Source organism: Phoxinus phoxinus (assembly GCF_949152265.1).
Source record: "Phoxinus phoxinus genome assembly, chromosome: 25".
NCBI classification, from domain to species: domain Eukaryota; kingdom Metazoa; phylum Chordata; class Actinopteri; order Cypriniformes; family Leuciscidae; genus Phoxinus; species Phoxinus phoxinus.
The window spans coordinates 16809774-16837463 of record NC_136900.1 but is presented as its reverse complement, the minus strand read 5'-3'; the positions used below and the strand labels follow the sequence as shown (position 1 = coordinate 16837463).

The following is a 27690-nucleotide window of genomic DNA, read 5'->3' as shown; positions in this document are numbered from 1 at the left end:
TGAGTCTCACATCAAGACCAGAGATTTACATGTTTTATGTTTCTCATATGCATTTGGTATTTAAACTAGGAAACTGTGAACTGTTGTGGAAATTTATCAATATTCAAACCTGGATGAAGGAGACAAAGTCGATTCTCAAAAGATTAAACAAAGTATTTTATTTCATGCATGAAATAAGACGTTCCCACACAGACAGCGTCTGATATGAGAAGGTCTATGGCATTCTCACGCAGAGAGCATCTGACATGAGAAGGCGAAGGCTAGTCCCTTTCGCCAAGGTTATATACCCTAACACACCCTGCGTAAAAAAAAATCCTTTGTTACCTTAAATGGAGATGTCTTAGCTCATTAGCTCATGTCCAACCCAAATTCTAACTGGTCTGAGCAACGTCATGTCTGCAAAAGATTCCTGTTGTTTGCTGCTGCTCTTGTTCACACATCTTGTCTATCTTTAGTTCGATCAAAGCTGCACACACACACATAGTCTTCACATTTTGGAGTACAAAGGTCACTTGCTACTTAGTTCTTCTTAGAACATATTGTTCCTGCAAGCCTTGTTCTAACTCATACATTTATAAAAACTTAGTTTTATATCTTTAATAATGTGCCTTTGATTATATTCTTTTAAATGCTTATGAGTAAAAATGAATCTTCATCGTTAATAAAAGTTGTACCCATCTAAAAGTAAAAGAAACACATCTAAATGTAAAATTTCCATAACAATCCCCCATATGTTCATTCAAAGAACATACACACAATTTTACATTTACTCTTCCATAATCATAGTAATTCACAACAGGTAAATTTTTCCATGGTTACTTAATTTCCTAGTCAAACTCATGTTCGCTCTTGTTCTCATAATCCTCATCATCATCAGCCACTGACACATTAACTTCACCTCTGGTGCTCTACTTATCACTGTTGTGTATTCCCCTGGACTCATTCTCACCATTGTGGCAGTCACTGCCTTAGCAGTGATTCTAGAAATACAATTCATTAAACATGGAATCATTAAAAGAAAAATCAAAATGAAACATCCGATTGGCATAATGGTACTTATTAACAATTTCGTCCACCCCTGCAGGCCCAAGAACCAATTATCTAGTAAAGATGACATTTCATCTGGAGTAGCTACGGCCATTTTCATGTGTTCTATTATGTCTGATACTTTTTGATAGACGTCAGTCAAATTAAAACAACAAGAGGTTCCTAACATTTTGCATATTTTCCAATAATATGTTATACATTTGTTATTATTCATGATTATCGTGGTTTTACAGTGTGCTGTACCAACCATTATTGCCCCTTGTTGGGTCCCTAATTTACATAAACATACGTCGCCTAATTGTGGTTTCACTGCCCATACATTGTCAAAGTCTCTAGTGCTGTGTTCTGATGGGTTCTGACTTTTGACTTTCTTTGGAGATAATTTGATTTCTATAGAATTTTCACATTCAGTAATTTCTACATAGTACATGGAATTAACCCTATTAATTCTCCTAAATTTTCAGTGATTTCTTCTAATTCCAAAAACTCTGATTACCTCCGTACACATATTGCCCTTGACATGGATCCTTACAAAAATACATGGTCTTACCCCATTTTCCCTTTGTCATTTTCACCTCTATATGCTATCATCTCGTGCTAGGCTTACAGCCACACTAATTAAGAGGATAAGATTTAGTGACCTATTGCCACACATTACAACCTTGTCAGGCGAGAAAATGTTCTTGTTTGGACGATATCAGTCCCGTTTCTCGATGTATTTTTGGTCTCAGGGCAGGTCTAGTTGATATGATCAGACAGGTTATTTCAATGCCCACGCCGTTAAAGTTCCACAAAGTCCTTGATACAGTCCTGACCACTCCTGAAATTGCACAATCGTCTCTTACTATTGATTCGTCTGCTCTCCAGTGACGGTGGTTTTCACATTGGTAACCTACGGTATGACACGTCTCTGGTTAGTCTGATCTCTGTTTGGCACTCGTTAGCTTTGAGTGGGATTCTTCTTCCGTTGCAGCTAGCCGCATGAGCTGATGCTTCTCGACTTTCACCGCATTTTGAGTTGTCAGCAAAACCTGGAATGGTCCCTGTCACCTTTTCGCCTTCCAATGCTTTCGTCTCAGATCCTTTATCAACACGAACTCTCCTCGCCGGAAGCTGTGCAGGGCCGTCTCAGCTGGCTCTGGAACTGCTGCCTGGACCTGTTTTGAGATATTACAGAACACCTTATCCAGCTCAACACAACATTGCAACATGTCATGCTCACAAATAGTGGTGTCAGGCAATGTTCGAGGATTTCGTGCCTCCCAGTCCATCTTTCTCATTCTCATGTAAGTTAGTTCCTCCTGATTCCGGATGTACCCAGGAATGCTTCAACCTAAAATTGCACTGTTTACAAAATGTGAACCATTGCCACTTAATAATTTTTCAGGATTTGAAATTCCCATGGTGGGATAATTTCTTGTAGAAATAGTTTTGCCATTCCTTTTTTAATCTGCCTTTGTTGTTGGCATGGCTTCTACCCATTCTGAAAACATGTCGACTGCCACTATGCAGTATCTCTTTTTGTCAGATTTTGATAATTCAATATAATCGAGCATTACATTTGAGAATGGTCTCTGCGGCCTGGGATGCCCCCCTGTCTCATTGCCTGACCCCTCCCCAACCTTGTTAATACCACAAATCAAACATCTGCTGCAAAAATCTGCTGCCACTGTGGAAAAAAAACTTTGGTAAATCAGTTATTTTGCATAATAGTAAACATCCTCCCTTTTGAGACATGGTCCAATCCATGCATCAAACTTGCATATACCTGAAAGAAAATGAGAAGGTAAACATGGTTTATTATTATTAGCTGGGGCCCCATTGTCCATTTTCATATTCACGGCCTGCCTTGTAAATCTCTCTTTATCATAGGCAGAAGCATGCTGTTCCATCGCAGCTGTCACCTAGTTCCTCATTCAGCCGTGCTGCTGTGGTTATCTGAACAGGAAGTCGAGCTACAGCCTTCGCTGCTAAACTCTGACACCCTGTTTTCCTTAGAAACGTCATCACTACCCGAAGTATGAGCCTGGCACTTACAAACTGCCACTTCCTTTTTAGTGGATACTGCATTTTATTTTTGGTCTATAGTCGGATTTGGTCTTTATTTTAATCGGCTCACAATCTGCAATCAGACATCATTTTTTTATCAGTAGCCCATAAACATTTTGGAAACTCTCTCCAACCCGTCTGTTATGACAGGGAGTTGTGTTAAACTCAGTCTGTTTAGTTTCACTTCCTCTTCCAACACTGTGACTGCTCTCAAACTTCTCAGTGTCCCATGACATGGCTGTTTTTGGTACCTTCATTTTGGCAGATCATTCTTTTTTTTTTTTGATCTATTATGACCCAGTCGGTCAGTTCATGGCACCTGGCCATGAAGGGACCCGCGTCACGCCATTCAGCCTTCACTGGTTTGGCCAGCGATATGAGGCTTGTGCATTTTCCATGTCATAAAACACTGTCTGTTTGTCAGTCAATTTCACATTCAAAACACCATTGGTCAGTCCAATACACATAGTCAGTCGTCACAATTTCTATGTCAACATTAAATCATTGCTGCGCATATTCATCATCATGATCAGTGCTTACATGAGAAGTGCAATGTAAATCTGAGTCTCTCATAGATTCAGAAGATGGCAACACTCTGTCATGAGCCGCTTTGTGGTCAGACATGTGTCAGAAATTTGCCATTCATATACAAACAGAGAAAAATCCTCTGTGCTTTCAGTTTCATGCGTCATTCTCATGTCAGCTGATAAGCCCTGATCACCACAGTAAACAAAAACACCCTACTTACAAAGTAAATCCCTTCGCATTAAATTCACTGGGCATAACTTAGTAATTAAAAAACAATGCTTAATTTTTTATTCTATTTTTCCCCTTCAATTGAACACTCAAGGGTTTTCGAATATGGTTCTATGGCCACATGACCAGTTGCACCTCTGTAAGAAGTCGTCTTACCAGAGAGTGGAATTGGTTTTTCAAACTCTGTGGCTTTAATTACAAAATTGGAAGCTCCCGTGTCAAGCAGAAATAGTAAAGATACGTCATTAACAGTCATTTCTATCAAGGGTAAAGAAATATGAGTCTTATAGAAAACCCTAGCAAGCAAGTCTTCATTGCATAGAGCAGAAATCAGAAAATAAAGGTAAATTATACTCATCTGCTGGAGAGACAGGAACCCCGTCGCTCACCCCCTCCTCCTCCTTTCAATCCGCCTGATTCCTGCCTTCACCGTGTGGGCACTCATCCCGCCAATGTCCTTTACGTCTGCAGTTAAAGCATATGTCCGAATCATTTTGTCCTCGTCTCATTTGTGGAAAGCTTCGTCCTCTTCCCCGACCACGTCCTCTCCTCTTCCTCTGCCATTGCCTCTCTGGTTCATTTGGTGATGGTTGGAGTTGTTGTTGCCCATATACACACCTTGCATTGTCACCAGGGCCCACATGAGGTCTTTGTCTTGCTTGGCTGCGTTGATTTTCCGCTGCACTTTCATGATGTCTTGCGTGTTGTCTCATTTCTACTGTGGAGGCAAATTGCCATCCGACACAGCTCTTTTGAATTGCTTTTGAAATGTCACTGTCCAATCCATCCAAGAACAAAGTCTTTACTTTCATTTTCTGGAGGGTTGCAGAGCAGTGGTGGTTGTTTGTGTGGTGCGTTAGGAACTGCGTGACCCCGTCCTTCTGACTCGGCTGGAATCTGGTTAGGATTGCGAGGAGTTGGAAGATGAGCCGGATGCGTCCTGTCCTCCTCTCTTATTCTCACAAAACAAAAACAAAACAAAACAAAACAAAAATCGCCATAATAGGGAGAAGAAGAAACAATGTCAGAGCAGTCATTTTTCAAAGATACGTCATTTTTAAGATTGCATAATGCGTTTCTCTGTGTCTTGTCTTTCCTCTTGACAACGTGAGTAGACCAATTTTGCTTTTGTTTTTGTCAAATGTGACATACTTAAACCCCCATTGAACCCATAATTTTCTTTTAAATACGGCACCTATTCATGATACCAAATTCCTATAACTTTGTCCATTAATTTGTATGAACCCTTCGAGAAATCAACATGTTCTTCATCTTTCCTTTTTGAATTTTCATTACCCATTTTTACTTTTACAATTTTGTTTGTTCAATTTCCCTATATTAATTAATTTTGTTTTGTTAATTTATATTTGCGTATTTTTATTCTTTTATTACTTTATATTTACCTATCAATTTTCCTCGCGCAGTCACCCACGCTCTCCTCTACGTATTAAATTTTCCCTGGCGCAGCCACCCCACGCCTTGCCTTCATCCGTCGATGCAGGTCTTTCAAAATTGCCTAAATTCGTCAATGTAGGTCTTTCCCAGACAACATATGTCTGGTGTTTTGGGAATTTACTAGGCTTATCCCAAAACGTGACTCTTTTAGGCGAAACTTTAATACGCTTTGTGGTCTTATCCCGGACCTGTTTGGGAACTTGCTATCAGGTCTATCCCAAACGTGACTCTTTAGGAAAAATATTCAATACGCAAATATCAATCAACAAAATTTGTCTTATTTGTTACATAAGAAATTTCCTCTCACCGTCTTGTGAGTCTCACTGTCTGTGAGTTCTTTAATCTTGGAATTGCGTCCACCTAGGTCGTCGTGAGGAGTTGAACAATTCTCTTTCCTTAACATTGAGGATTTTGAGCCGTAGAGTATTCTCTCGGGATGATCAGTCAATTGTTCCCCTCACAACGATCATCGGTATTGCAATCGCATCCTCGTCGCCATTTGTTGTGGAAATTTATCAATATTCAAACCTGGATGAAGGAGACAAAGTCGATTCTCAAAAGATTAAACAAAGTATTTTATTTCATGCATGAAATAAGACGTTCCCACACAGACAGCGTCTGATATGAGAAGGTCTATGGCATTCTCACGCAGAGAGCATCTGACATGAGAAGGCGAAGGCTAGTCCCTTTCGCCAAGGTTATATACCCTAACACACCCTGCGTAAAAAAAAATCCTTTGTTACCTTAAATGGAGATGTCTTAGCTCATTAGCTCATGTCCAACCCAAATTCTAACTGGTCTGAGCAACGTCATGTCTGCAAAAGATTCCTGTTGTTTGCTGCTGCTCTTGTTCACACATCTTGTCTATCTTTAGTTCGATCAAAGCTGCACACACACACATAGTCTTCACATTTTGGAGTACAAAGGTCACTTGCTACTTAGTTCTTCTTAGAACATATTGTTCCTGCAAGCCTTGTTCTAACTCATACATTTATAAAAACTTAGTTTTATATCTTTAATAATGTGCCTTTGATTATATTCTTTTAAATGCTTATGAGTAAAAATGAATCTTCATCGTTAATAAAAGTTGTACCCATCTAAAAGTAAAAGAAACACATCTAAATGTAAAATTTCCATAACAGAACATACGTTTCCTTGTTTCCTTCTGTGTTCAGCTGGACTTCTGGATGGAGCCGGTTCATGAGTCCCTGCCTGTGGATGTTCATGTCCCCTTTCACAGCCTCCAGGCTGTCAGGGCGTTCCTGGCATACAATCAGATCCAGTATCAAGTCATGATTATGGATGTCCAGGTGGGAATATTACTGGAGAAAAAAAACCCTGGGTTACTCGATTTTTCTTCTTCTTGTTGACACCATTATTTTTGCACCATAAGGGTTTGCTGGAAAATGAAGAGCGTGAGATGCTGAAATATAATGCCTTTCCAAGAAGTACCGATGACTTTGTCTACTCCACTTACCATGACCTGAAATCTGTGAGTGTGTTTCAATGCGTTTCTTATGTTTTTCAGAATTTCATTACCTGTTGTATCTTTTAAAAAATGTTGCGCACAAAATCTACAATCATTTGATCTTCATGCTGTTTGCAGATTTACTCTTTCATGGACATGCTTGTGGCAGAAAACAGTATGGTCAGCAAAATTGTGATTGGTAAGAGCTATGAGAGCCGCCCCTTGAACGTCCTGAAGGTATGCCATGATAAATAATTATATATGTGCAGTGTTAAGTGTAATGCATTACTACTAAGCAATTAATTACGTAAGGAATGATTCATGACAGGCTGTTAAGTTATTATTAGGAAATATTAAAGCACAACTGAGGTGCAATGCAGCCACGACGCATTATTTTTGGGGTGTGCGTTATTTTTCAATAATTCAACGGCCCGGAATAAATGATTCCGCTTATACTGCGGTTACCACACCCGTGTGTCCGTTCTGTATGTGTGTACATTTGAGTGGGCGAGAGAGCTTTTCCCATGAAAAAGTAAAGGAATGGATTACTCTTAAATTGTCTGTAATTGAATTAGTTACTTCAGATGTAAATGCATTAAATACTGTATAGACCAGGGGTTACCAACCTTTTACCCATGAAGTGCCATTTTTAAGTTTCGGAGTTTATCACTGTGCCATCATCTATCAACTCCCAGAAAGGATACTTTTCGTGGCCACAGAAAAATAACTCTTTCTTAGCATGTAGCTGTGATTGTTGATTTACAAGCAGATGAACGCATAACTAATCTGAAAAATGGGAAAGTGTATTTTTGGTTAACAAAGGGGTTCACAGCTTAAATACTAAACCTCTGTTTAGTTAATTGTACGATACTTACAATGCCTTGGCCATTGAGCGCCTGGATGCAGTCTCAGGAATGTCTCTTAATGATTCCTTGAATCGGTGGTGTTGAAGTTGCAATCAAATTCTTCTGCTTTAAATGAAGAAATTCATGAACTTGCGATGTTAGTCTGACTATGTATTTGAGGAAGTTACACATGGCTTAATGTGTTGAGCGCACCGGCTCTGCACAAACAGCAACCAGAAACGCAAAGAAGAACGAGAGACTGTGTGGGAGGTCATTCCTCAGAGGGCCAGTGAGCCAATAGGAACTTAAACCTTTGGAGGGAAATTTACTACCCTTTGTATTTAAAGGTGCCATGTGTAATTGTCTGGCAAAAAAAAATCAAGTCATACTCCACATTCCATACCAGATGGGGGCAGTATACCTCACATATCAAAATATGTGATGTAGGATATGGTATTTTATAAATCACACACTATAAATATGACAAAGAAGCAGAAACAGATAGTTGCAGTAAAGTAAGATATTTTATTAAGTTGAAGAAACAATAATGATTTGTGACACACACACACACACACACGATTTGCGCATTGCCATCATGTGTGTATTACAGGTAACGTTATTACATTGCTTCCTGATATCACGTGCGCAAACACAAATAACCTATATTTATATATATATATATATACTACAGGGCCGTTGAATGCTTGTATCTGATAACCGTGAAGCTCTTGTAATTATTACTTTACCCAACCTCTCCATGTCGAGTGATGCAGTAAACATCAGACAGCGCACGTGAACCGATCATCTCTACTATAGTAAAAAAAACACGAACACTGTTGAAAGATACAGTAGGCTACAAATGACCTGTTCGCGCCACAAATTGTTCTCCGTCCTTAGCGACCGAGTCATTGAATGTGAAACAGCGGCTGCTGTCGTCAGCGAGCAGCACTCTCCAGACAACGAGGGCGCGCGCGCCGTGTTGATACCTCCGTTTCAGTTTCTCGAACCCGCGCAGTGCGGCGGTCAGAACACGAGACCATTCTGCCCCGAGCTATGCGTGCGAAAGCATGGGGAGCGATCCCGGGCGTGTCAGAATGGGTGCTGAACGTTGTAAAACAGGGCTATGCGCTGCAGTTCGCTCGCCGTCCCCCGCGCTTTCGAGCCCGGACCGTGACAAGCGGTCCTTTTCTTATCTGATTTGATTTGTGCTTCTCTTGCCAAAGGCTTCAGCCATCCTTCCGCTCTCTTCCCTGAATTGAAATGAAGTAGTGGGCTGTACTTTCCATACGATAGACATCAGGTTCAAGTCATAGACAGTATATAAGAGGTTCAAGTACGCCCACAAGCCGTGCGAGTTATTCGTGTCGTGTATTGCAGGTTGGCTGGTGGTTATGTTGCCCGCATACCGCCTCCCATGGCCGAAACTGGTATTACGACACCTGTCGGGCCGTGGCTAGTAATGCTAATGCTAATTAAGGTTGATATCTCTGCAGCACTATAACTTGACATTTTTTTAATGACATCATTGCCCTTATTTCTTCTCATTCTTTTGATGCGTGTAGCTCATTTTTTGGATATTTTTACCTCAATTTTTACACATGGCACCTTTAAGCTTGTGTCCCTTCATACTCTGAATGAATCTAATAACAATCAATACAATACCAATGTGTGGGGCATTACATGAGGATTATTTTGTTAGAAGCATGGTATAGCTGAGGTTACATTAACTTATGGTTATAAAGCATGCCTAAAACAGTATACAGTACAAAATACACTATAAGAGTAATTAATCATACACACAATGTTCTGGACTGGAGATATCCATGTTCCTTCATAGAATATTTTCTATAAATGGATTGGGAAGAGTTATTTTTTAATGGGCGTTATGTGTGTTTCAAAGGGGAAATGGAGAGTTCATTTGTTAACATTCCTTCTGATCCTAAATGGCTTTCATGTCTGGGGGTTAGTTGCTCTTCGATGGTTGTCCACAGATACCTTGCTGTCTCGTTTTGTAGTTGGTTGAGGGGTTTTAAAGATTATTTAAATATAACAAATAATTGTGTATTTGATTTGTCTCAGTCATTATTACGTTTTTAGAGTAACTTTAGAACCCATGTGCTTATTATTTGTAACCAGAAGTCTGAAAGTTTTATTTAGCATTTTTTTGTAATTTCATACTTTCCTCATTACTACTTGTTATCTATTTTATATGATAAATTATCAATTATATGAATAATTTGAGTGATGCACCTATTAAAAGAATAATAAAAAAAATAATTTGAAAAAAATGTATCTCTACAATATGATATCAGACTAAAGGTCACGTCTTAGCTTTACTTTTTTAAAATACATTTTTCATAATCCAAAACATTTCCAGATTTGTGATGTAGTTTCTGCTTTACTAGCGCCACCTACTATTGCTGGATATGTGAAATTTGAAAGAGCAAACACATTCACGCCATGTCATAATTACTGTAATTTCGAGATGACAACGCGTGACGTCCTACTCTAAGCCGTTTACGTCGTCAGACTGGGAATTATGCATATCTTTGGCAACACTATCAATGCCTAAATCAGGGGTGTCCTAACTCGGTCCTGGAGGGCCACTGTCCTGTAGAGTTTAGCTCCAACTTGCCTCAACACACCTGCCCGGATGTTTTTTAGTATACCTAGTATGTTTAATTGGGGTTGGAGCTGAACTCTACAGGACAGTGGCCCTACAGGAGCCGGATTGAACACCCCTAGCCTAAATGAACCTGCAGTGGTCAGGTGGTACCTGCTGATGGGACCACTGCAGATTAATTTAGGTGGTACAGTGGTCACGTGGTACAAGTAGGAGCTCTAAGAAAATTCCCAGCTTACAAGTTATAGTCATTGTTGTGTAGAATTAAACGTTTTGCTCAAAACAAAGGAATTTTCAAAGCGCTCCTAAAGCACATTGTTTACAGTTACAAGCCTTACTAGTTTTACCACCAAAACATTTACATTATTCAGCTTCAAAAGAGAGTTTGAATCTCATACTTTTCCAAATGTATTTTTAAATGCAGTTTGTCACATGTGTAATATAATTACACTTTTTTTCCAATGTGATCATGTCTTTTCACTCAGTTCAGCACTGGAGCGAACCGTCCAGGTATCTGGATTGACACTGGCATCCACTCCAGAGAATGGGTCACCCAGGCCAGCGGAATCTGGTTCGCCAAGAAGGTAAAGCTATTTATTCTTGAGTTAGCAATTTCAATGATGCTTTTCAAAAAAAGATTAATTGGTATAATGGAACAGGAATTGACTTATACCCGTATACTTATACACATATACCCGTGTGTTTTGTCTTGTGCAGATTGTGACCGACTACAGGCGTGACCCCGTCCTCACCGACATCCTTAACAAGTATGATATCTTCTTGGAGATCGTCACCAACCCTGATGGTTTCGCCTACACCCACAGCAGTGTGAGTTTTAGAGTCTGATGCCTGGAAGACATTTCATGCACATTCAATTCAGAACAATATTTTGGGAATAAATCCCAACTGACTGCTTTTCAATTGCGAATCTGTTAAAGGACCGCATGTGGCGTAAAACCAGAAAGCCTAACCCTGGCTCCAGCTGTGTTGGAGTTGATCCCAACAGAAACTGGGACGCTGGCTTTGGAGGTGAGATACTTTAAAGGTCCCATGACATGAAATTTTCACTTTTTGAGGTTTTTTAACATTAATATGAGTTCCCCTAGCCTTTATATGGTCCCCAAATTTCTAGAAATTTCAATCAGTGTAAATCGAGCTTTTGCTATCTTTCTCTGCCTTTGAGAAAGTGGAAGCTCAATCGGGCTGATCTTGAATCTCCTCCGTATGACGTCATACGGATGAAATGTTACCTCCCCTTTCTCTGCTTTGCCCGCCCAGAGAATATTTCCCGCATGAGAAAATGAGCTAGGAAGTAGGAACGCGTGCGCGCGATTTTAGTTTGTCCACGGGAGATATCATGGCTTTTGAGCGAGTGAAGCATAATAATTGCTCAATAATTGGATGTACAAATGAACACAGAAAGCCTTTTTTAGTTCCTTCACCCAAGCCCCAGAAGAACCAGTGGATTCATTTCATTTTCTCTGGAAATGCGCCGACACAACTCCCCAAAGTTTTGCATGTCTGCGGCAAACATTTCACCGACGACTGTTTCCTCAACTTGGGTCATAGAGGTGGCTTCGACGAACGTCTGAAAATAAATCGATCAAGCTACCAAGCAACACTTTCTGATGTGTAATTGTTCAAGTTCAGACAGGTATCTTTCTCTCAAATCGTTCAATACAGCTGTTTATGCCTCAGTAAGTCAAGCCAGTGACTAAAATATAAACTTCACATCGTTTCTTTTAGTAGGATGAAAATAATCGTATTTAAATATTTCGTATTTAAATTTAAATTATATACAGAAAGCGATCAAAGAACAATCTTTGTAGGAATCGCGCGCACGCGTTCCTATCCTAGCTCATTTTCTCATGGACACAGCGCGATCGAGTTTATCTGGACACTTGCCAAACTCGTTATGAAATCAATGACGCACGTTACACTGCACATGATCGCTCTTACTGTATTTACATCATCGTGTTTGCATTGGTGAAAGCATTAGAGAGAGTGCAGAAACTGCGTTGCAATGACAAGATCTTCATTCTCGCGATCAATAACAGACTCATCTGCTTGCGCAATGCTCATCACGGCAACATTTTATGTGATGGGAATAGATCTAAATACTTTAAAAACTTCTGACGATTTGTTAATCTCGATAGCTGTAATAGTAAAAACGTATAATAACTGTAGTAAAAGTATTCGAGAGTTTCACATGTAATAAGTAGCTATTTCATATGCAAGCATGTCAGCCAATCACAGCAGTGGCTGGTTACACCGAAGTCTCACACAGACACGCCCCTTCAAACAGAGCGTTCAAATCAGAGGCTAAAACTGGGCTAGGAAAAATGCCTTTTGTTTCTAAATTATGACTATTTTTTATCTAAAAAACATACTAACATTATAAGGGCAACCCAGGAAACATTATAAAATAATATAATAACCCCATGTCATGGGACCTTTAAGTACTTTAGGGCCCATGTCTTGGGGCTAGTGTGGGGATCTGCCTGCCTTCTTTGATTTGATTGGCCATCTCAATTATTTTGACATTGACGGTGCTGGTAGACCAATGAAGCAGACCAACCTTAAAATGTAACTTGGTTACACTTTATTTCGATAATCCACTTTAGACATTCTAGTAACTAAGTAACTTTGCAACTACATGTAAGCTAACTCTCATTAGAGCATACGTAGACTATTAGCTTAGGGTTAGTAGAATAAGTTGACATGTATTTGCAAAATTACTTAGTCAGTAGAATGTCTGTAGGGGGACTGTTGTGGAAATTATTCCTACTAAAACATGGATGAAGGAGACAAAGTTGATTCTCAAAAGATTAAACAAATGTGCTTTTATTTCTTGCAAGAAATAGGCGTTCCCACACAGACAGCGTCTGAATATGAGAAGGCCCATGGCATTCTCACACAGAGCATCTGACATGAGAAGGCAAAGGCTAGTCCCTTTCGCCAAGGTTATATACTCTTAACACATCCTGTATAAACATAAATTCCATCCAAACAGAACAATGTCATATCAGCAAAAAGTTTCCTCTTTTTAACTGCTGATTGAAACTGCGCACACATATTTTCAAACTTGAAGTACAAAAGGTCACTTGGAGTACACATAGTCTTAGCCATCTTATGACCCAGAATATTTCGTTTCTGCAAGCTTGTCCTAACTTATGCATTTCTAAAAGCTTGGTTATAGGCTATATCTTTGATAATGTGCTTTAGCTTTAAATGATTATATTCCTTTAAATGCTTATGAGTAAAAATAAATCTTCAACGTTAATAAAAGTTGTACACATCTAAAAGTAAAAGAACACATCTAAATGTAAAATTTCCATTACAGGACCAACAAAATAAAGTTTTAGCAGATATTAAGCAGACAGTCTACTAATACTCTAATGACTGGTATGTAGTTGGCTCCAAAGTTACTTATAGTTAGTAGAATTTCTAAAGTGTACTATTGAAATGAAGTGTTACTTGTAACTTTTAAGGAGCTCTAAAGAACTATAGTATGTAATACTTTCTTGTAATTGTCTGTTTTTCATCTAGGTGCTGGATCCAGCAGTAACCCATGCACTGAGACTTACCGTGGACCCAGTGCTCATTCTGAGCCAGAGGTCAAAGCCATTGTGGACTTTGTGAAATCTCACGGCAACCTCAAGGCCTTTGTGTCCATCCACAGCTATTCCCAGATGCTCCTGTATCCATACGGATACAAGAGCACTCCTGCCAAGGACCAGGCTGAACTGGTATGCATGTGGAAACTATTCTAGATTTATTTAAAAACATTTCAAATGAATTCTGTATTGTTCCCAAGACACGGCTTTGTTCTAGGGGTGATGCTTAGATCAGGGAAGCAAATACATTAGTGACTTTTAAATCTCTTCTCAAAACATTTTATTTTAGGATTGCTTTTACTTGATTATTCATTTTATTTGTTTATTTTTGTATTTAAAGTGTGTAGTTTTCTCTGTTGTTATGTTTGCCTGTAAACGCTTTGAGAAAGCAACTTTTAAAGACGCTATATAAAATAAATGTATTATTTTTATTTCTTTAGTATCAGCTCGCCAGGAAGGCCGTTACTAAGCTGTGGTCATTGTATAACACTTACTACAGATATGGAAGCATCATTACCACCATCTGTAAGTAATATAGAGGGTTTTCACCAACGTCACGTTCTGGGCGGTAACCCGGATGTGCGGCCATTATGGAGGTACTCGGATGTAAACAGCAGCATGGATTGCACTGCATGTACGACTGAACACATTGTTACACTAATAAACCACAGAAAAAACACGTGGAAGCTGCGAAATCATATAGAGAAGGACTTAGGAAGCAGGAAAGAGCAGACATTTTTGTGGTAAAGCGCGAAGGCTACACATTTCCATGTTGTAAAATTTAAATAAGACTACATCTCTATTGCAAATGCAAACCCCTCCATTATGGACAAACCCCTCCAGCATGGACACACAAATCGGATCTGAACAGTTACGATTAGGGCTGTAACGATTAATCGCGATTAATCGAAATCCAAAATAAAAGTTTGTGTTTACGTAATATATGTGTGTGTATTGTGTATAATTATTTTGTACATATAAATACACACACATGCATGTATATATTTAATAAAAATGTGTTATTTATATATAAAATAGTTCTATTTATATATCATATAAATAATATAAAAATATATATGCAGTATATAAATGCAAATATTTCTCAAATATATACATGCATGTGTGTGTATTTATATAGACAAAATAATTATACTCAATACACACACATATATTATGTAAACACAAACTTTTATTTTGGATTTCGATTAATCGCGATTAATCGTTACAGCCCTAGTTACGATACACAGTGTGGACATCATTTTAGATCGGATTCCAATCGGATACAAAGATAATCGGATTTGGACTGACAGTGTGAATGTAGCCATAGTTAATTAACTTACGTCCACATTTTAGCCATAGTCAACGCTTCACTTACAATGATGCTGTAACGTTACCTATCTCAACCACAAATGCCTTCTTTCATCAGCTTTTTGCACTCTTCTCTTTAACTTTTGACAGTCTATAGAACTCAAAATGTTTTTTCTCGTCCATTTTTCTGCAGCAATAATCAGCCAAATTTGCGAGTCCGTTCAGTTCAGTGGCATTGTTTATGTTCAGTCCCTCCAAAATGGGCGACTTCCGGATTGATGACGTGTAGTGAAAACCCTCGATTAAGTGAATCTTATTAAAGTTTTGCATCACGATTACCCTGCTAACAATTTCTGTTTTTTTCTCAGACCAAGCCAGTGGAGGCACTATTGACTGGACTTACGATCAGGGTATCAAGTACTCCTACACCTTTGAGCTGAGAGACACTGGTCGCTATGGTTTCATCCTGCCAGCCAATCAGATCGTCCCGACTGCTGAGGAGACCTGGCTGGCCCTGATGGCAATCATGGAGCACACAAAGAATAATCCATATTAAACATCAATATTTATTTTGTGTCTAAGTGTATAAAAGAGTGTTAATAAAACAACAGAAAGAATCACCATCTTATGCATGTTGCTTTGATATACATATTTATATAAAATATAAAGAATACGCTGTTCAGCCCTAAAAAGCTTATAAGATATATCTGTACCATATAATTTATCAGCCGTTAGCGTTTTTTGTGTGTGTAATTTATCAGTATTGGTTAATATCGGATGTTTAATTGTGCATGCTGATTTTCTTTTTACATTTACATTATATTTGTCATCATCTAAATGCTCTGTTAAAGTTCATCTTTAAAAACCCTAACTTTAATGACACTGTTAAATCAAATGTAATCTTTAGCTACTTCATACTTTACATTATAATGTTGTGATGCTTAAATTCACTTTATTAACGGTTTATTTTAGTTTTTAGTGTTTTATTTATTAATTTATTTAGACAAAAGAGTATATAATTGTTATTGTTATTGAATGATATTCAATTCACATGCAAAGGGGGTGTTTATTTAATGCAAAAAGGCTAAGATATAACAACAACAAAAAAGAACGCACTTTAACATGGAAAACGGATATAAAAATTCACTTCAAAACTTTGACACACCTAAACTTTTGCTCATAATCATTCAGCTTATTCGGTGTTCACCCTATCAACATTTTAACTGGCCTCGCCACACACACAAAAAAGACTTACTGATTTGTTTATAATTTCAAACCCAAGATTGATGCTTCCAATGATCACATCACTCTCATAATTTCTACAAAAACTTACATCAGCAATATTTGTAAAACAACATCAAAATATCAAATGAGTATTGCATAAAAGAAATACAAATATGTAGATTGTCGTCAAATTTAAACTGGTGTTAAATTTAAACTATAGTCTGAATTTCCAGTTTACCTCCTCATTTGACAGTGACCCATGGACTTGAAATAAGTACAGTTTCTTGTCAATAAACCCTGACTTGCTATATTAAGAAACAGGACGGAAAACAGATGCAATGTTCTCATCCCTTAAACTCCATCATCAGTGTTTTATAAGGTTGTGAGAACCAAAGCAGCAGGTTTGTCTGAGCCCTGACCCTGTTAGCTCCTCGAATCCAGTCATTATCACCACCATGATAGTAGGCCTATATAAAGAGGTTGCTTACTAGAAACTCTACTTCAAGCCTCAAGATGAAGGGGTTGCTGGTTCTAACGGCTCTTTTTGTGGCCGTATTTGGCAAAGTGACGTTTGAGGGGTGAGTTCTCTTGTGTCTCCAAGTAGTCTATCCCTTACTTTATGGTTTCAAATTCCCAGCTAATAAATAAACTTGTGTTAATATTGTCCTACGATATACAGACAGCTGAAAAACAGAGAACAAACCCTGACTTCCTTATGTGCCAGTTTCTGTTCTATTGATCTAAAACATGCAAAATACTATACTCATTATTCTGAATATTGAAGCTAAAGAAATTGTATAAATGTTTTTACAGAGACCAGGTTCTTCGGATCACTGCAAAAGATGCAGAGCAGATTTCTCTCCTGAAGGAACTCCCTGAACAGACACTTGGGGTAAGTGTTTGTGAAGCCCGTAGATAATTTGATTGTTTCAGATTTGTTGGGATAAAGGTGACTGTACTTAGATTTGTATCTGTGATCAGCATTGTTTGAATAGAATTATCTGCTAAATGAAAGTTTAAGTTTATATTAATATTATTAATTATTATGAATATGAATATTTATTATATATTATTATAAATACACATATTTTATTGTGCTATACACTATCATCATTATTAGCTTTCATTGTTATCAATTTCAATAACATTATATATATATATATATATATATATATATATATATATACTGTATATAAATGCTGCCAATTCGATTAATCACATCTTACATGTGCTACAGTAGGATAGCCTATATAATCTTATTAAAATTAAAACAATAAAAGCTACAATACATCAGACACAGATCGGAATTTGTTGCACATGTGTACACAAAAATCCGCACGAGATCCAATTTTTTCGGATCCGATCTGAGCCACTTCCAAATGTGTTTTTAAATCAGATATATATCCTACATCTGGACATTCGACCTACGTCTAAACACGTATAGGCCTATCTGATTCCATGATTCCCCCTTAAATTCCAAGCCACCACAAGGCGAAGGTGACACGTTTGCCCACAAAGACATGCAGCTTTTTAATGTTGTAGCCTAGGCAGATGTGTCCTACCTGTATGCGCTCGCTCGCAGCTTTTTATTGAGGTGGGAACTTTAGAAAGGCCATTCAAAACCAGAGGATCTACAATGTGCATAGTAAAGAGCGATCACCGACAATCATTTTGGGTAGGAAGAATTAATGTAAACACCGATGTCGAATACCAGTCGTGTCAACCGTGAATGTAAACAGGCTCGTCAAAATATCGGATCTGTGCATTTGCAGTGTAAAGGCACGTGACTCGTGTGCACACTCTGCAGAAAAACTGCCTGACTGCCAATACTGATATATTGAAGGGCACTGGTAAATGGGACATTTATTACAATGGGTTTATGTGAAGAATGCTCACTTAAGCTAAAAGTGGTTATATTTTTTATAAAGCCTAATAAATGTTCAAATTGATAGCTTTTAAATATACTATCTGTAATGCTATAATAATATCTAAAATTGAGAAAAAATCTATTTCATAGAGACATGAGTAGCAGTGCGATATGGCTAAGCACACTGTGATTACCTACGGCACTACGGCCGAATCACAACCATGCTGATATACAGCCATATCGCACGGCTATATATATTACTATTACATATAGATTAAAATGATACTCATATTATGTAATATAACGTAGTACCCTATATTTTCCTTTGTGTTCAGCTGGACTTCTGGATGGAGCCCGTTCATGAGTCCCTGCCTGTGGATGTTCATGTCCCCTTTCACAGCCTCCAGGCTGTCAGGGCGTTCCTGGCATACAATCAGATCCAGTATAATATCATGATTGAGAATGTTCAGGTGGGACTATTTCAAAGCTGTGGTAAAAACAAAAACAAACAAAAAAAGTTTAAAAATTCTTACTTATTTGATGGCTTTCTGTAACATAAGGATTTGCTGGATGATGAGGAACGTGAGATGGTGAAATCTCGTGCCTTCCCGAGAAGTACCGATGATTTTGTCTACACCACCTACCATGACCTGAACTCTGTGAGTGGTGCAACTTTAATTCAATAGCTTTACAAGACATTGAACTTACAACTTTCAACCTCAGCCTTTTCAAAGAAACTATATGATGTTTTATTGTACTTTGAAATTGTTTGTATCAAATTTGTTTATGACTTCAGTTAAATTATTCGTGTGTAAGCCTACAGAACCATACATCCATGCATTTGATCTTCACCATACTGTTTGCAGATTTACTCTTTCATCGACATGCTTGTGGCAGAAAACAGTATGGTCAGCAAAATTGTGATTGGTCAGAGCTATGAGAGCCGCCCCTTGAATGTCCTGAAGGTGCAATTTTATTTCACTGCTTGCTGAAAAAGGCATGCTTTACCATTTCCAGTGTGGTGCATAATGTACATTTTTATTAAAGAATTGGGATACATGCAGCATAAGTACTATAAATGTCAGGATAAATGATTATTTCCATTTGTTCATTATGAGTAATATCCTGTCACTCAGTTCAGCACTGGAGCGAACCGTCCAGGTCTCTGGATCGACACTGGCATCCACTCCAGAGAATGGGTCACCCAGGCCAGTGGAATCTGGTTTGCCAAGAAGGTAATCTGAAATTCTGAAATACAATCTCCGACAACATAACTGAATCAAAGATTCATACCCGTGTATTTTCTGTTGAGTAGATCGTGACTGACTACGGACGTGACCCCGTCCTCACCGACATCCTTAACAAGTATGATATCTTCTTGGAGATCGTCACCAACCCTGATGGTTACGCCTACACCCACAGCAGAGTGAGTTTGATGCCTGGAAGACATTACATGCCCATTCGGTTTAACAGAACAATATTCTCATGAAATTTGCTTTCTTTCTTGTGGAATACAATTGTTTGGTTGTTTAAGGACCGCATGTGGCGTAAAACCAGAAAGCCAAACCCTGGCTCCAGCTGTGTTGGAGTTGATCCCAACAGAAACTGGGACGCTGGCTTTGGAGGTGAGATGCTTTCATCATTTAAGTTGTACTTTAAGGCCCAAGTCTTGGGGCAAATAGGATCTGCCTGCCTTCTTTAATTTGATTGGCCATCTCAATTATTTTGACATTGACGGGTGCTGGTAGACCAATGAAGCAGACCAACTTTAAAATGTAACTTGGTTACACTTTATTTCGATAATCCACTTTAGACATTCCAGTAACTAAAGTAACTTTGCAACTTCATGTAAGCTAACTCTCATTAGAGCATACGTAGACTGTTAAGTTAGCGTTAGTAGAATAAGTTGACATGTAGTTGGCTGCAAAGTTACTTAGTTAATATAATATCTAAAGTGTACTACAGAAATAAAGTTGTAACTTTTAAGGGGCTGTAAAGATTTAAATAGTGTGTAATACATTCTTGTAATTGGCTGTTTTTCATCTATAGGTGGTGGATCCAGCAGTAACCCATGCACTGAGACTTACCGTGGACCCAGTGCTCATTCTGAGCCAGAGGTCAAAGCCATTGTGGACTTTGTGAAATCTCACGGCAACCTCAAGGCCTTTGTGTCCATCCACAGCTATTCCCAGATGCTCCTGTATCCATACGGATACAAGAGCACTCCTGCCAAGGACCAGGCTGAACTGGTATGCATGTGGAAACACACTATTTTAGATATATTTAACAACATTTAATATAAATTATGTATTGTCTCTTCAGCATGCGCTCGCCAGCAAGGCCATCTCTGAGCTGCAGTCATTGTATAACACTAGCTACAGATATGGAAGCATCATTACCACCATCTGTAAGTTTTAATAAGAGTCACTTCATTTTAGTTTTGCATCACAGTTACCCTGCTAACAATTACTGTTTTGTTCTCAGACCAAGCCAGTGGAGGCACTATTGACTGGACTTACGATCAGGGCATCAAGTACTCCTACACCTTTGAGCTGAGAGACACTGGTCGCTATGGTTTCATCCTGCCAGCCAATCAGATCATCCCGACTGCTGAGGAGACCTGGCTGGCCCTGATGGCTATCATGGAGCACACAAAGAATAATCCATATTAAACATACAACAATATTTCTTTTATGTACTGAAGTGAATAAAAGAGTGTTAATAAAAACAACATAAAATCACCATCTTATGTTGTTTTGATGTACATAATCAAATATAAATAATACATTGTTCAGCCCTGAAAAGCTTCTGGACACTGATATATCTGTACCATATAATTTATCAGCCATTATTCGAGATTTTTAAAAATGAATCAGTAATACTGGATAGTTAATTAATAATGATTTCCTCTATTTTTACATTTAGATTTATATTTACCATCATGTAAGGCTCTCTTAAAGTTTATCTTTAAAAAGACTAACAGTTTAATAACACTATTAAATGTAATCTTTTATCAAATCTCTAAATGACTATCCATTTTTTCATACTCTACATTATACTATTGTGATGCCTAAATTTAGTTTGTTAACACTATTTGAGTTTTTGGTGTTTTTATTCATTTAGACAAAAGAGTATATAATTTGAATATAGACCATTTATCGGTTACATGCTATAATGTGGAAATAATTATTATCTTAATTCAATTCAAAACATTTTTTTACATCTCATTACAATTACATCTTTTGCAGTAAAAGAGCTCAAAACTTCCTCCCCAGTCCAAAAAGAGCACTTATGTGGCATTAAAAGAACACCATACATTTATTAAGCCAAAAAGCAAAAATAATGTTTTGAATTCACGCAACATTGTGACATCATCCAGATGCATCAAAACATGACCACCCATTTTAACATATAATGCCTGTTGGGTGTTTCAGAATTATGAGAACAGGAAGCAGGAAAAAAAAAAAATTCAAAAACTAGTGATATAAGAGTAAAATGGGCATTGAGATTTTCCTGCTGATCTTTAAATTCCTCCAAAGGATCTGAAAGTTTGAAACAGGCGTTTATTTTTAACAGGAGCCCAATCAGATTTCAGATTTATGAATCTGTCAGAAAATATATGTGGAGTATTTAATCAGACTATATTTGAGCGAATATTGGTGGAACTCTTTCCTTCTTTCCTTTTACCTGATAATGTTGAAAGCTAAAGTGATTGTAACTTTCGTTCCCTATCAGTCAGTCACGTTTAACGCTCACCTGAGAGCCCAATCCCCTTCAAGTAGTAACCGAACAGGCCAATGCACATTGGCGATTGAGATTTGCATTGCAAGCCACAGCCCGCTTCCAGGTATATAAGGCAGCATGCAAACACTCACATTAAACTTTCGCCTTGGAGCCGAGCGGAAGTTGTTTCAATCTGCTCTTCAATCATCGTTCCAGAGTAGCAGAACAAGAGGGATCCTGTACCTGTTCCTGTGTTGGTGTGATGGCGCATTCCAGCAGAGGTCGCGAGTGTGTGCATGGTTCAGTGCAGCAGCTATTCCCCTGGGTGCGTCAACATCTAAAGAGCAGTTTCCCCAAAAGAGAAAACACAGGTGTGAAGTTACATCTTTTTAAAAACGATTCTGTTGTTTCCTGGCCCGTCTGACAGCCACAATCTCTGCCTCACGTGTCTGGGCCATAATCACGCTGAGATGGCGTTCGTTAAAGAGTCATGCACCTACTCTCACTATCCTTGATGGCGGGGGCTGCCAAAGGGTACATAGAGATCCCCCAGGTGGAGCGTGCAGTTGTGCCTGCAAAATGCTGCCACCTGGTGGGGTAGTCAGCGTCTCCCATCCAAGGCCTGAAAGTTCTCGTCATGGCCACAGCAGCTGCCTTCACCCAGGCCACAATGTCGATCTCCCTGCAGGAAGATCGCCTTCTCATACGTCTCCACGGGAAGTGTGGAGCCAGGCAAGTGTGCCCCCACACTCACTGCCCCTACTTCAGGACCCTGTGCCCCCACACTCACTGCCCCTACTTCAGGACCCTGTGAAGTCAGGGTTTTACAGCCCATACTTCATTGTACCCAAGATAGACAGTGGGTTTCAGCCGATCTTGGATCTGCTTCCATTCAAGATGCTGACGCAGAATCTTGCGTTCGCCACCAAGATTGGTTCGCTGCGATCGACCTGAAGGATGGATACATTTATGTCTCGATCCTACCTCAACACGGACCGTTTCTACACTTTGTGTTCGAGGGGCGGCCACGTCAGTACAAGATCCTCCCCTTCGGGCTGTCCCTGTTGCCCCGTGTCTTCACAAAGATAGCGGAGGTTGCCCATACCCCATTGTAGGAGGCAGGCATTCGCATCCTCAACTATCTCGAAGACTGGCTCATTCTGGCCCAGTCACAAGATCAGTTATGCGAACACAGAGACCTGGTGCTCAGGCACCGCAGCCGCTTGGGGCTTCGGGTCAACTGGGAAAAGAGAAAACTCACCGTGCAGAGAATCTCTTTTCTCTGTACGGAGTTGGACTCTGTCAACATCACGTCTCACAAACAAGTATGCCCAGTTAGTTCAACTGCTTGAATTTGTTCAAGGGCAGGGCAGCAGTTCCACTAAAACTGTTTCAGAGGTTCCTGGGGTATAGGGCATCCACAACCGCGGTCACGCTGCTCGGATTGCTTTATATGAGACCGCTTCAGCACTGGCTTCATGATCGGCATGCCACCACGGCACACATTGAGTGGAAATCACACCGATCTGTAGCCGTACTTTCAATTCGGGCCTGGATGTTTGCTGTGTCCTGTTTGCGCCTTGCGCTTGTACCCTTCATAACCTCAGAACAACTCTTTGCAGAGTCTGCAGCTGGCGCTGTGACTGAGATCAGCTGAACTGCTGATCAACAATGATGGCCGGTCACGCCCACTCACATACACCCACACACACATAACAACATAACACGAGACAAGCAGGAAACAATGCATTCATGAACCGTGACACCTTCCCTCTCGAAACGACTTCTCTTCTCTTCCGGTCATGTGCTATGGCGCAAGGGCGTGGCAACTCCCCTCAAACCGTTTCACTTGGAAATACGTCACAAAACTGGAGAAAAGTGGTATGTAACTTCCGGTTCATGCCGACTTTAACATTCAGGTTCAGGTGTTTCCCTATCAGTTCTAAGAAATACTTTTACCTTTAAAGAATAAGAGGTTAATTAACAACAACTTGGTCGGATAAATTATATTGGAGTCAGATAAATAATTGAATTATTCACTTTATCCTTCAACTGCTTTTTCAACTGCTTATTGTTTCGATTATTATGTTATTAAATAATAGCTCAACTCACATGCAAAGGGGATATTTCTGTAATGCAAAAAGGCTAAAATATATTAAAAAAATTAAATAAATATATGAATGATAAAAAATAACTTTAACGGGGAAAATTGATATGAAAAAAATTATTTAAAAACTTTTTTATTAACACACCTAGACTTTTGCTCTTTATCAGTTAACTTATTCCGTGTTCACCCAACATTTTCACTGGCCTCGCCACAAAAAAACCTTACTTCTTAGCCTGATGAAGGAACCCATTCTTACCCATTCTGACTGAAAGACAAAAGACAAAAGGATCACTTCACTCTCGTCATTTCTACAAAATATTACATCAGCAATATTCGCAAAACAAAGTCAAAGACATCACAGAAAACAAATTAGTAGGTTTGCATAATATGGTTAATAACACATGAACATTATCAAAAAATATGACCTGTAATGACTATAGTTTGAATTTCCAGTTTACCTCCTCATTTGACAGTGAACCATGGACTTGAAATAAGTGCAGCAACTTGGTTACTTGTCAATAAACCCTAAGTTGCTATATTAAGAAACAGGACGGAAAACAGATGCAATGTTCTCATCCCTTTAAACTCCATCAGTGTTTTATAAGGTTGTGAGAACCAAAGCAGCAGGTTTGTCTGAGCCCTGACCCTGTTAGCTCCTCGAATCCAGTCATTATCACCACCATGATAGTAGGCCTATATAAAGAGGTTGCTTACTAGAAACTCTACTTCAAGCCTCAAGATGAAGGGGTTGCTGGTTCTAACGGCTCTTTTTGTGGCCGTATTTGGCAAAGTGACGTTTGAGGGGTGAGTTCTCTTGTGTCTCCAAGTAGTCTATCCCTTACTTTATGGTTTCAAATTCCCAGCTAATAAATAAACTTGTGTTAATATTGTCCTAGTATATACCGACAGCTGAACAACAGAGAACAAACTCTGACTTATGTGCCAGTTTCTGTTCTATTGATCTAAAACATGCAAAATACTATACTCATTATTCAGAATATTGAAGCTAAAGAAATTGTATAAATGTTTCTACAGAGACCAGGTTCTTCGGATCACTGCAAAAGATGCAGAGCAGATTTCTCTCCTGAAGGAACTCCCTGAACAGACACTCGGGGTAAGTGTTTGTGAAGCCCATAGATCATTTGATTGTTTCAGATTTTCGGGGCTAAAGGTGATGTGTGTATATATATACAGTATATATGCACACACACACGCACGAACGCACGCACACACACATTATATATTTACAAACTTTTGTTAGATGCGATTAATCGGTTTGACAGCACAATGTAATATTTATAAAGTTTCTATTATACTCATATTTGAATGTAATATAAATTACTTTATTACGCTATATTTGCTTGTGTTCAGCTGGACTTCTGGATGGAGCCGGTTCATGAGTCCCTGCCTGTGGATGTTCATGTCCCCTTTCACAGCCTCCAGGCTGTCAGGGCGTTCCTGGCATACAATCAGATCCAGTATCAAGTCATGATTGAGAATGTTCAGGTGGGAATATTTCAAAGCTGTGGTCGAAAACAAACAAACAAAAGCTGAAAAATTCTTACTTATTTTGATGGCTTTCTGTAACATAAGGATTTGCTGGATGATGAGGAACGTGAGATGGTGAAATTTCGCGCCTTCCCGAGAAGTACCGATGATTTTGTCTACACCACCTACCATGACCTGAACTCTGTGAGTGGTGCAACTTTAATTCAATAGCTTTACAAGACATTGAACTTTCAACCTCAGCCTTTTCAAAGAAACTATATGATGTTTTATTGTACTTTAAAATTGTTTGTATCAAATTTGTTTATGACTTCAGTTCATTTTGTGAATAAGCCTACAGAACCTAGCTTTACATACATCCATGCATTTGATCTTCACCATGCTGTTTGCAGATTTACTCTTTCATGGACATGCTTGTGGCAGAAAACAGTATGGTCAGCAAAATTGTGATTGGTCAGAGCTATGAGAGCCGCCCCTTGAATGTCCTGAAGGTGCAATTTCATTTCACTGCTAGACTACTTGCTGAAAAAGGCATGCTTTACCATTTCCAGTGTGGTGTATATTGTACATTTTTATTAAAGAATTGGGATACATACAGTGTAAGTAATATAAATGTCAGGATAAATGATTATTTCCAGTTGTTCATTATGAGTAATATCCTGCCACTCAGTTCAGCACTGGAGCGAACCGTCCAGGTATCTGGATTGACACTGGCATCCACTCCAGAGAATGGGTCACCCAGGCCAGCGGAATCTGGTTTGCCAAGAAGGTAATCTGAAATTCTGAAATACAATCTCCGACAACATAACTGAATCAAAGATTTATACCCGTGTATTTTCTGTTGAGTAGATCGTGACTGACTACGGACGTGACCCCGCCCTCACCGACATCCTTAACAAGTATGATATCTTCTTGGAGATCGTCACCAACCCTGATGGTTTTGCCTACACCCACAGCAGTGTGAGTTTGATGCCTGGAAGACATTACATGCACATTTGGTTTAACAGAACAACTATTTTAATGAAATTTTCCCTCTTTCTTGTGGAATACAATTGGTTGGTTGTTTAAGGACCGCATGTGGCGTAAAACCAGAAAGCCGAACCCTGGCTCCAGCTGTGTTGGAGTTGATCCCAACAGAAACTGGAACACTGGCTTTGGTGGTGAGATGTAGCATTAAGTTTGGGATATTGATTCTGATTGATTTATATATTCAACTAGTATTTAATGTTTATACTACTGTTTCAACTATATATATATACATATATATATATACACACTGTTTTTCCTCTATAGGTCCTGGTGCCAGCAGTAACCCGTGCTCTCAGACCTACCATGGACCCAGTGCTCATTCTGAGCCAGAGATCAAGGCCATTGTGGACTTTGTGAAATCTCACGGCAACCTCAAGGCCTTTTTGTCCATCCACAGCTATTCCCAGATGCTCCTATATCCACATGGATACACAGCGACTCCTGCCAAAGACCAGGCTGAACTGGTATGTAACCGAAACATTCTGATTTTGATGCTTTTAACATATTCGATCTGTTCAAATCAATTCTGCATTGTCCCTTCAGCATGAACTCGCAAGAAAGGCCATCACTGAACTGAAGTCTTTGTATAGCACTGCATATACATTTGGCAGCATGATTACTACCATCTGTAAGTATATTTCCAGTGAACCTAAAGCTCTAATCTAATATCATAATGATTAATAATCTCATTGCTAACAATCTCTTTGCTCTCAGACCAAGCCGATGGAGTCACTACTGACTGGACTTACGATCAAGGCATCAAGTACTCCTACACCTTTGAGCTGAGAGACACTGGTCGCTATGGTTTCATCCTGCCAGCCAACCAGATCATCCCGACTGCTGAGGAGACCTGGTTGGCCCTGATGGTTATCATGGAGCACACAAAGAATAATCCATATTAAACATACAACAATATTTTTGTGATGAGTCAAAGCGCATAAGTTTGTAGTCAGTTGGTCATTAGCAAAAAGGGGTTTATTTTGCGACAATGACTATCAGATTTTAGATTATCTATCTTATTAAATTGCTTCTTGACAAATTAATAAAGCTATGGACATGAAATATT

General features: G+C 39.0%; 3 protein-coding genes and 1 long non-coding RNA gene across 7 annotated transcripts in view; 3 read left to right on the top strand and 1 right to left on the bottom strand.

Moving 5' to 3' along the window:
• The window catches only part of LOC306993374 (carboxypeptidase A1-like), a 16112-nt gene extending 345 nt beyond the window's left edge, over positions 1 to 15767 (top strand). The window contains exons 3-11 of the mRNA XM_079603085.1: positions 6483 to 6617; positions 6701 to 6799; positions 6914 to 7012; positions 10729 to 10827; positions 10961 to 11071; positions 11182 to 11272; positions 13793 to 13992; positions 14301 to 14385; positions 15537 to 15767. Coding sequence (XP_079459211.1) covers positions 6483 to 6617; positions 6701 to 6799; positions 6914 to 7012; positions 10729 to 10827; positions 10961 to 11071; positions 11182 to 11272; positions 13793 to 13992; positions 14301 to 14385; positions 15537 to 15724 — 1107 coding nt within the window. The 3' untranslated portion in view covers positions 15725 to 15767. The remainder of the gene's footprint in view (positions 1 to 6482; positions 6618 to 6700; positions 6800 to 6913; positions 7013 to 10728; positions 10828 to 10960; positions 11072 to 11181; positions 11273 to 13792; positions 13993 to 14300; positions 14386 to 15536) is intronic.
• Positions 8281 to 18091, bottom strand: LOC306993378. The gene is made up of 4 exons (XR_013796439.1): positions 17955 to 18091; positions 15572 to 15682; positions 10939 to 11092; positions 8281 to 10811 (listed from the first exon to the last, which is right to left on the bottom strand). It is a non-coding gene; the product is annotated as an uncharacterized lncRNA (long non-coding RNA).
• LOC306993375 (carboxypeptidase A1-like) lies at positions 16869 to 21016 on the top strand. The gene is made up of 11 exons (XM_079603086.1): positions 16869 to 16970; positions 17206 to 17284; positions 18595 to 18729; positions 18820 to 18918; positions 19126 to 19224; positions 19396 to 19494; positions 19575 to 19685; positions 19794 to 19884; positions 20309 to 20508; positions 20582 to 20666; positions 20744 to 21016. Exons 1-11 carry the CDS (start codon positions 16906 to 16908, stop codon positions 20929 to 20931), a joined length of 1251 nt encoding a protein of 416 aa, XP_079459212.1. The 5' UTR covers positions 16869 to 16905; the 3' UTR covers positions 20932 to 21016.
• Positions 17956 to 27690, top strand: LOC306993376 (carboxypeptidase A1-like). Of its 4 annotated transcripts, none has more exons than XM_079603089.1 (11): positions 23726 to 23863; positions 25125 to 25203; positions 25461 to 25595; positions 25683 to 25781; positions 25988 to 26086; positions 26266 to 26364; positions 26445 to 26555; positions 26665 to 26755; positions 26889 to 27088; positions 27168 to 27252; positions 27339 to 27690. In XM_079603089.1, exons 3-11 carry the CDS (start codon positions 25473 to 25475, stop codon positions 27524 to 27526), a joined length of 1095 nt encoding a protein of 364 aa, XP_079459215.1. In that variant the 5' UTR covers positions 23726 to 23863; positions 25125 to 25203; positions 25461 to 25472; the 3' UTR covers positions 27527 to 27690. The 4 variants fall into 4 exon arrangements, with proteins under 4 accessions (XP_079459214.1, XP_079459216.1, XP_079459215.1 ...); XM_079603087.1 differs by lacking the exon at positions 23726 to 23863 and adding an exon at positions 24256 to 24893; XM_079603088.1 differs by lacking the exons at positions 23726 to 23863; positions 25125 to 25203 and adding an exon at positions 17956 to 18067.